The following is a 10,403-nucleotide window of genomic DNA, read 5'->3' as shown; positions in this document are numbered from 1 at the left end:
CATAGGTGTAGTGTGCTTTGAATGACAAGAGCTTAATTTTGTTTCGTCTACTATATTGATGGTTTGTTCGAGGACGAACAAAGGTTTAAGTGTGGGGTGGTGATGTTGGGCATATTTCAATATGTGTTGATGTTACTTTACCCATATTTTAACCGTTTTTTGATGCTATTTGATCTTTAAAATGCCCAACATGGATTAATTATTGATTTTATGACTAATTGAGTTGTGTGTGATGAATTAGGGTGTTTGGAGTATAAAAATATGAAGAAAAAGTCGCATCCAATCTAGAGAAAAAAATTAGATTTCGTGCACCCTTAGCAGTGAAGTCGGCCCATAGCATCCGCCATAGCATCCGCACCTGGGCAAAGCTGAGAAGGAGGAACAAAGGATGGATGCGACGCATCCACCCTAGCATGCGAAGCTGAGAAGTGGAGGACGAGGTGGGTGCGACGCATCCACCCCAGCATCAATCCCTCAAGCTGAGTCGAATTAGGAATAAGAGAACTTTGGCCCACGAATTTTGTATGCAATATATAGGCCAAAAACGCCTCTTTTAGGTCATCTAACATATTGGGAAGTAGAAAAAAGCCACGACGAAGCTGTGGAGGCCGGAATTCATCAAGTTCCATCTTTTTCCCACCAAACTTAGTAATTTTTATATTTCTTTGTATGATTTATTATTTGGCTACCATGTCTATATGGAGCTAAACTTCACGTTCTAGGGTTGTGGTTCTTTCATGACTATTGTTATTCGGATATTGATTTTGACTTCTTGATTTATCATATTAGTTTATTTATTCAATCTTGCGCTTAATTATTTAATTGTTTGATCACCAATTGAATATAATCTACGAATCTAGAATTGAACTCGAAAGTGGAAATTCTATATTGCATACAGGATTGAGTAGGGCAAGTTCTTGAACTCGGGCATCGAAAAACGGATTCGTGGTTAGGATAGACATATATCTAATTGCCTTGCTTGGTTGATTTACAGGAATTATAAATGCGTTCTTGTTGATTCTAACTCCATAGACATATAGGCTTTAGGTTAGCTTGAATAGGCGAGTAAGAACTCGACAGATTTTTATGAGCAATATTAACCTTGTCAACCAATAAGCTAGATAAATTAGTCGGTCAATTCAATTTAAGAATACAATAGGATTGCTAGATAGCCCATAACCCTAGATCATTTTTATTACATTGATCTCATAAAAATCTGCTCTTTCTCTGTTCAAAGTTCATTATTTATATTTTTTATTTAATTAGTTTAGAATCAAATATTTTTAGGTTTAATTCTTGTTTAGATAATTAGGATAGTCTAATTTAGTTAATAGTTAATCATAAGTTCTCGTGGGTTCGACATCCGACTTTTAGTCACTTTATTACTTGACGACCGCGTATACTTGCGTGAGTGTGTTTGGTCGCAACAGAGGTCTATAATACATCTTATTCGAGACAAATGTGGTTTGAAGTGTGACAAACTACCCACAATTTTGTATGAAGACAATGCAGTATGCATAGCCCAATTGAATGGAGGATTCATAAAGGAGATAGGACAAAGCAAATTTCACCAAAATTATTTTTCACACATAATCTTCAAAAGAATGGTGGTATCAATGTGCAACAGATCCGTTCAAGTGATAATATGGCTGATCTGTTCACCAAATCTCTACCGACGTCAATCTTCAAGAAACTAGTGTACAAGATGGGGATGCGAAGGCTCAAGGATGTAAATTGATGCTCTCATCATGGGGAGTTAATACGCGTTGTACACTTTTTCCCTTATAAAATTTTGTCCCACTAGGTTTTCCTTGCAAGGTTTTTAACGAGGCAACCAAAAGGCGTATTTCTAAACATGTGTACTCTTTTTCCTTCACTAGGATTTTTTTCCCATAGGGTTTTTTCCTAATAAAGTCTTAACGAGGCACATTATATATGGACATCCAAGGGGGAGTGTTATAAGAAAAATCAAATTATGGTGGATGTCTATTCTTCCTCCATGATATTCTCAAATACTTAATGACATATTCAATGACATATTTTTCTTCACTTTTCATGCATATATAAAGGCCTTGTAATAGATAAGAAAATACACACAATTGAAGAAGAAAATCTCTTCCTTCTCTCTATCTCTATTTCTTGTTTATGTTTTACTAAATTGTTTTTATTTCATAACAACGTGTCTTGTTCATATTTTACTAAATTACTTTTATTTTATACCAGAAACAACCCAACTTTTTCTTTTTGGGTGCCATAACTTTGGTTTGAGGTTAGGTTTTTCCAATCCAGGCTAGAACATGGTGTCAGCCTACTTTTACATTGGAAATACAGATAGACCACCAGGAAGACTTTAGGCGGTGAATATAAACTCCAAGCATATCCAATTAATTAGTTGATACAATTACTTTTTCTTTTGTCCACATTGAATGAATTGTTAATTATATACTCTCTAGTTCATAATAAGTTATTTTTTAGTTTTTGATACACTCCTTAAGAAAATACAAACTCTTAGAAAAAAAATATATTCATTAAATTACTTTTAATTAATTGTTACCTTGACATATTGAGATATGTAAATAAAGGCAAATTTTTGAAAAATAAAATTACTTCCTTCTTGATTATGCAAAAAGATAAGTATTTATTTTGGATCAAAATAAAAAGATCAAAAAGGTACTTATTATGGACTAGATTGCTCAAGCCAAAGAACACGGTTTCTACTTTCTTACTTTCTTAGAGTCAAATGATTAACATGTTACTTGAGCCGCGTATCAATTTAATATCAGATACATAAATCATTTAGATGGAAAAGTTTGCAGGGAGTTTGTTCTACTCCCTCCGTCTCAAATTATCTATCATAATTATCTTATACACGCCTCTTAAAAAAAATTAATTAGGATAAAATTTTGACTACTTTACCTTTATTCATATCTTAATATTTAATCTTTCTTTATTTATATTTGAACAAAGTTATCCATAATAAAGGTATTTGTAGTCTTCAAGGATAATTATTAGTAAGGGTATCGGATAATTATTAGTAAGGATAAAAGAGAAAAAAAATAATTAATTTTGTTTTGAACTTCTAAAATGACAAATAATTTGAGACAACTATTTTTAGTAACAACGACTGATAATATGAGACGGATGGAGTAATTATCAACTCAAATGCTCCCTCAAGTTTAAGCTAGATCTATTTTCAACAATACTACATAAACTTCTGCACATCTGATCCTTAAGATTAGGAAGAAAAAAAGGTACAATTTTGATCTTTTAATTTTGTTAAGAGTAAGTATATTTGTGTAAATCTTGGAGTTTGGTTGTCTAGTAATATATTCACATTTTATTACCAAATTTTGTCAAGAGTAAGTATATTTGGCCTCATTCAACTATTTAAAAGACTCCATTTGTTAAATTTAATGAAAATTGTAAAAAAAAAAATCAAAAACTTCACTAGACAAAATATATCCAAAAAAAAAAAAGCAAAAGCTACACTTCTCTAGATAAAAGAAATAAATAAAAAATAGTAAAAACTGTAAAAAAAGCTGCATCTCTAAATATGAAATTTCATTAGATCCTATTTTTTTTACCATTCTCAGTCGATCTAACAACTAGAATGGAAAAATATTTTATGAAAATTAGAAGTGCATATTCTTGGCAAACCAAAACTACTTATAAGGATATTAGAGCAATTACTTTAAACTCGAAAAAAAATCAAAACTGCCCTTGAACTATTAGAGTTGATACAATAATACCCTTCGTCCACCTATTTTAAAATTTGACCCTCACCGTTTTGTTTTCGGCTCAAAACAACCCTGTTTGGTTAAAAAAAACTTTAATTAATTTTCATGTCATCAGTCTCATTGGCCTAAGATAAAATCCACCTAAATTAAAATAAATCCACCCGCATCGAAAACCCATATCCAAAAAACTAAATTTTTAATGCAATTCTCCTTCTACAAGCGTCATCTTCTTCTCAAAACAATGCACCACCTTATCAATCTCTCTCCTCTTCCCCCCCCCCCCCCCCCTCCAGCGTCTATGCGTTCATATTCTTTTTCCTCTCATTTTTTTTGTGACCTTGCACTTCATTTGAATAATCACCACCACCAACATTAAATTTTATTTTCAGACTATCAAATTTTTTAGTCACCAACACTTTACGTCATACAACTTTCACCCGAACGTATAAACACTAACATAGAGTCGACGGTGATGGTCATTGAGCATTTGCAATATTTTTTAGCGTATATTTCCTGAACATCCGGTCAGATTCATAAATTAAGCTGTAGTACGAGGATGCTCATCAGGCTATATCAGCACCGCCAATTTCAAGAAAGAGACGGCAAAATCAAGAGGAATATTTGAGAGCCTATGTCTAAGAATATGAGAGAATACGGCTTATTGGAGAAGGTGACTATAACAAACACTTCGTTGACTTTACTGTAAAAAATAGTGAAGTGTAGTAAGAAAAAATTGATGATGAATGATATTTCTGTGATGGAAAAAAATAAGAGTGTCGATGTATATATTTAGTGGAGGAAGAAATAGGAAGAAGAAGGTGATGAACTGTAAGAGAGAGTTTTGTTTGCTTAAAAAATGGGTGTGCGAGAAGAGTTGGAGTATTTTTGAAAAGAAAGAGGAGAAAGAAATGGAAGATGGAGAGGAAGAAGGATAGACTAAGGAAAAAAATATTTTTGTTTACGGGTTTGGATGAGAGGGGATTTATTTTAATTTGAGATGGGTGTTAAGTTAGATCAATGAGACGATGACGTAGAAATTAATTAATATTTTTTTTAATTAAACAGCGCTGTTAATCATAAGGTAGTATTATTGTTTAAACTTATCCTAAACAATATTAGGGATTATTTTTGTATTTTTCTCCACAAATTTATGAGTATTTCATATTACACCTCTGAGTCTCTGACTGACTGAAATATTCTCGTCTTCTCCGTCTAAATATTTTGTTACCCTTTAGATAAAAAAACGCAAGCAAGATCAATCATTCCATTACTACTTTTATCCCAAATGCAGAAAGAATAGAACTGAAACAGATTCTATAAACTTCATTTATTTACACACAACTTGAATCAATTGAATCAACACAGAAACCCTATCTAGATGAAACAGGAACCTCAAAGAACAACAACATGATGCCACTGAAGAACACCAATTCATCCTGCAGTATCCCTTCTCTCTTCATCTCTCTCTCTATACTCTGCATTTTACCACTTTCCCTCTTCTTTTTCCACTCTTCCCCAACCCCAATAAACCCAAATTTCAACTTTCAAGAATCTCATAATTCCATCAAAGTTTACATAGCAGATCTTCCAAGATCCCTCAACTATGGATTACTTGAAAAGTACTGGTCTTTAGATTCAGATTCAAGAATTGGGAGTGAAGTAGACAATGAAATAAGAAAGACCCATACGGGCAAAAGTTCTCAAAATTTACTTCCTTATCCAGAAAACCCAATAATCAAACAGTACAGTGCTGAGTATTGGATCTTGGGTGATTTGATGACGCCAGAAAAGTTAAAGATTGGATCTTTCGCTAAAAGGGTGTTTAGTGCTGAGGAAGCTGATGTGATTTTTGTTCCTTTTTTTGCAACATTGAGTGCTGAGATGCAGCTGATTGTAAATAAGGGTGTGTTTAGAAAGAAGGAAAGGAATGAGGATTATGAGAGACAAAGAATGGTTTTGGATTTTGTGAAGCAAACTGAAGCTTGGAAACGATCTGGTGGACGTGATCATGTGTTTGTTATTACTGGTAAGTGCTGGAATTCACAGCTTTTTATGCATAGTTGTATGTAATTGTCTCCAATTTTTCAGCTGCTGTTGATGTAAGTCAATTTTTGGTTCATGACATTTTAGCAATTTACACTGTATGTAGGTCTTTTCCATGGGACAAGTTAGTAATTAGCTACCTAACCTGCTATCCGATTGTTTAGTATGCTGCTTCTGTAGAGATGATGCATAAATGTTCTTGAGGAAATATGAAGTTATAATTCTTTTCTAAATTTGGAGATGATTTGAGAGTCTCAAAAAATAGAAAGCTGAGTTGGATTGGAGGAGACAAAATGCTACTAAAATGTAAAACAAGAATGACTGCAATTTTGATAAGGAAATTTTGAGTTTGCTATTGTACTATTTCTAGTATTGCGGATTGCAATTAACAATTTGGTAGGGGATTTGTGAGTCATGATAACTATGCCCTGGAGTCTGTTGATCTTTCTAGTTATTGTTTATTGCGCATTGGTGCTTGAGAGATTGGATAATTGGTGTTTTGGATGAAGCTTGTATAGTTCTTTCTTTATGATGTGTATTAGAGACTATTGGGTGCCACCAGTGCCTTTTGCAATAGATGGTATTGAGATAGAATTTGATCTTTTTGCAGTTAGGGTAACCATTTGTTTAGAGAGGTTCCATTCTTCTATATGTGCTAACTTTTGGTTTTAGTAACTTCCGAAGTGTGGAAGTAATCTGCATATGAAGTCAGGTATTTTTTTTTCCTGAAATAAAAGAAGGAACTGAGCCAGTTAGGTTTTCTTGATATTCTTTTGTAAATGCTCTTCAAAATAGCAAGAAATAGGTGAATATTGTGCTTAGTCTTTCAGGATGCAGCTCAGCTTCAACTGAACTGCAGCAATCATCAATCTGATTTAAGTTGTGCTTGAACTTTTAGGCTTTTGCTTAGCTTCAATTGATAGACATGTCAGGCTGCAGCCGTGAGATTTAATCCATAGATTCTCACATGATACTTACTTTGGCTTTATTTCAATAATCGTGGTGTCCGGACCAGCTTGCGCACACCTCGACTATTCCACGGGTTACCTGCTACCTCCCACCAACACAGTTACCGACTCTATCCACCAAGGCTTTGACAGAAGAGAAGAATTCGCGTAGTGTTTTTGCCTCCGCTAGGAATTGAGCCTGAGACCCCATGGCTCTCAAAAAGAAACAAATGTTGGCTGTTGTGCACTGTTTGCATGTAATTGTGTTCTATATTTACTCGTGCTACTATCTTATCAAACAGTCACTGAAAAAGAATGCTAAAAGTTACTGAGTTCTTATGCTTGCCGGATCCAACTTGGACTCTGGTATCTTGCAAAACAACTTAGAATGTTGTATAAAATCATCCTGATAGGGGCACTTCTGATTATAATAGAGCCTGCATTTTTTATCAGTCTACATCACAGAAAGCTTGTGGTTTAAGCGAGCTGTCTGATTTTAGGTTTTGGTTTCTTATTTTTTATTGGGGAGCTGCTGACTTACAAAATATATGCCAAGTAGTAACTACGAGCCTAAAAGAGTTTAATTAGATTCAGTAACAATTCTTCGATTTGTCAAATATGTACTTATTGAAAGTGCTTATGCTTGAATCTTTTGAAGCAAACATAATAAGCAGGGCTGAGTTGGACTGCTTGGAGACCTTCTTAGGGGCACAGGGATTTGGTTGGGCTGTGAAAAGTGATGTATTGACTTTGGTAGAGAAAATCTTGCCCTGCTTATTTTTTGCATAATTGAGCAATGCTCCTAAGGGAGATTCTTCAGTTGCATCTGAGTTAATTCTTCATGACATATCTGGTGAAGTGCACTAATATTTTGATGGTATTTTGTTTGAGTGAGCTGCATCTTGCTATTTCACTTAAAATAGTCTCCTTTCCTTTTCCACCCATATTATTTAGTCCAATGCAGTTGTGATCAAATAAATTATACTGCACACATTTTTCATCGCTGATCCTCTGCTCCACCTTGAATTTGACACGATATGCTGTTTTATTCAGTTGCTTTGTCTGTTTATCATGTGTAGTTATGTAACTGATTCTAAAACTCATGTCTGACCATGAACTATTGTAGCAAATAATCCCGAGTTCCAATTTGTAAAATCGTCTCGCCAGCCTGCTTTTCTATTGACTGTGTAATTGTTCTTTCCCAATTATGTTCTGCCTGAAAAAAAAAGAGGGAAGTGGAACATCTTAGAATCTTATAATTTAGTCTCTGCAATGTCAGGTTATTTTACAACTTGAAGCATTCTTTGGCAGACCCTGTTGCAATGTGGCATGTGAAGGCTGAGGTTGCTCCAGCAGTTCTTCTGGTGGTAGATTTTGGTGGGTGGTACAAGCTTGACTCGAGAGCGTCTAATGAGAGTTCATCTGACATGATACATCACACCCAAGTTTCGTTGCTGAAGGATGTAATCGTGCCTTATACGCACCTACTTCCTCGTTTGCCCTTATCTGAAAACAAGAAACGGGAAACCCTTCTCTATTTCAAAGGAGCTAAACATAGGCATCGGGTCAGTATTATTAACTTTTTCCAGAACTCTAGCTAAATATAATCTGCTACCTGCTTCTAACAATATTGCCTGTGTACGATCTGTCAAGTCAACTATTTTATGAATAACTTTATATCCAATTTAAATACCTTGAAAAGTTTGGATTTCAAACTTTGGGGAATGACTTCACCAAGGGAACATTTTTAAAGCTTGGGAGAAAACTAGGAGCTTGAATTATACCAATGCCCGGTAGAAGACAGGTTGTTTGAACCCAAGGGTATGGCCTAATAGTCAACAAAGTAGGTGAAAATCATGGGAGACGAAGGTTCAAATTCCATTTGAGACAAAAAACACTAGATGATTTCTTCGCATTTGCTTAAGCCGTGGTGGGAGCTAGCAGGCATCAGGTAGAATAATTGAAGTGTGCGCAAACTGATCTTGATGCTACCGTTATCAAAAAGAAAGGGAGAAAAAAAGAAAAACAAGGTGTTTGAATTATACCATGGTGCTGTTTCTTAGTCTCTTAATAAATAACAATGCAAAATTTTTGGTCACTTAAAGATGTCGTCGTGCCGTGTAGCTATTTACTGCCTCTTTTGCCCTTATATTACAGACAAACAGAAAAAAAAAACTTTCTTTGCTTCAGGGGAAATAAATATATGCATTGGTAGTATTATTGAGCTCTCCGGGACGTCCATATGAATATAGTCTGCTTCCTGCTTGCAATCATACTGGGTGAATGATCTATTTTACTTGTGAGCTTCTTCACAAGATATGACTGGAACTCCTTTTGATCACAATGCAGATGGTATGGACTATTCTGTCATCAGATTTTGGCCTACTGTAAATGAACTTGCTCTGTTTCCAGAAACTTTTCTGAATACAATTAAGTACTAATTGATTGGATAAATCATTGTTAGGGTGAAGCATAAAAAGGACTTACACAATTCTGTTGTATGCTGTGCTTGACCACACGTGCAACGTTGTCTTGGCTTTTTTGCCTGTCAAAGTGCCTACATTAGACGATAACATCGCTCTTCTTGCTCGCTAGTTTTAGGTCATTAAGTATTTTTCTGTGTGCAGGGAGGCATCGTTCGAGAAAAGCTTTGGGACTTGCTAATAAATGAACCCGGGGTAGTGATGGAGGAAGGCTTTCCAAATGCCACTGGGAAGGAGCAGTCTATAAAGGGTATGAGGACTTCAGAGTTCTGCTTGCACCCGGCAGGGGACACACCAACCTCGTGCCGACTGTTTGATGCCATTCAAAGTCTTTGTATTCCCGTCATTGTTAGTGACATCATTGAGCTCCCATTTGAAGGGATGGTGGATTATTCAGAATTTTCGCTGTTTGTAGCAGTTAGTGATGCACTTCGGCCAAGTTGCCTCGTGAACCATCTTAGGAGCTACTCTGACGAGCAAAAGGATAAGTTTCGACGTAAAATGGCTCAGGTGCAGCCCATTTTCGAGTATGAAAATGGTCAACTGGGTGGAATTGGTCCTATACATCCAAATGGTGCTATAAATTACATATGGAGAAAGGTTCACCAGAAACTGCCCATGATTAAAGAGGTTATTATCCGCGAGAAGAGGAAACCTCCCGGTGTCTCAGTTCCACTTCGTTGCCATTGTGCTTGATAAGATTTTTTATTCTTTTATTCTTTTCTTCAAAAGGTAATTATACATCATACATGCTTCATATCACAAGAAGGAAATAGTCTAGATTTCCTTTAAGGTCTTTTTCCTACAAGTCTTTAGCCCAAAAAAAGGGGTTCATAGTACACACTAATAATCATTGTTTTGCAAAACGTTTTTGTTTAGCTAAGCAAATCCGCCAGTTCCTAAAAATATGTAGTAAGGGCGGGGCTATTCAAGCTGTCCATGAGATGAAATGTGCTGAGTATATGTGATTAATGAAGCTATGAATTTGTCTTGAATGTATGTTCACTGAATGAGGCTGTTGTCAATTGCAGCTTTCAACTCAGCATAACTTCCATTCCCCATTACAGCTTCTGATGACATTGTTAAGATCAATTAACAATCTTCCCAATTAGTGATTCCAGCAAGAAAAATTGCTTTGCTGTTTGTTAGATTTTGATTTTCTATTATCCAAAACAATACATCTAAGTCCCAAA

General features: G+C 35.3%; 1 protein-coding gene across 1 annotated transcript; it reads left to right on the top strand.

Annotated features, from left to right (window-relative positions):
* Positions 1-4,896: 4,896 nt before the first annotated feature.
* On the top strand, positions 4,897-10,205 carry LOC104085722 (probable arabinosyltransferase ARAD2). Its single transcript, XM_070199882.1, has 3 exons — positions 4,897-5,763; positions 8,039-8,292; positions 9,355-10,205. The coding sequence occupies exons 1-3, from the start codon at positions 5,145-5,147 to the stop codon at positions 9,904-9,906; spliced, it is 1,425 nt and encodes a 474-aa protein (XP_070055983.1). The 5' UTR covers positions 4,897-5,144; the 3' UTR covers positions 9,907-10,205.
* Positions 10,206-10,403: the final 198 nt, after the last annotated feature.

The sequence above is a fragment of the Nicotiana tomentosiformis genome, chromosome 4 (genome assembly GCF_000390325.3).
Source record: "Nicotiana tomentosiformis chromosome 4, ASM39032v3, whole genome shotgun sequence".
Classification (NCBI taxonomy): domain Eukaryota; kingdom Viridiplantae; phylum Streptophyta; class Magnoliopsida; order Solanales; family Solanaceae; genus Nicotiana; species Nicotiana tomentosiformis.
The sequence above is the reverse complement of the archived record's forward strand: the minus strand, read 5'-3'. Positions and strand labels throughout refer to the sequence as shown.

Bases quoted from the DNA above. Each gene is read 5' to 3' on its own strand.
- LOC104085722 (XM_070199882.1), top strand. From the start codon at position 5,145: ATGATGCCACTGAAGAACACCAATTCATCCTGCAGTATCCCTTCTCTC. The intron at 5,764-8,038 runs GTAAGTGCTGGA...ATTCTTTGGCAG, and splicing joins TCATGTGTTTGTTATTACTG to ACCCTGTTGCAATGTGGCAT. The intron at 8,293-9,354 runs GTCAGTATTATT...TTCTGTGTGCAG, and splicing joins GAGCTAAACATAGGCATCGG to GGAGGCATCGTTCGAGAAAA.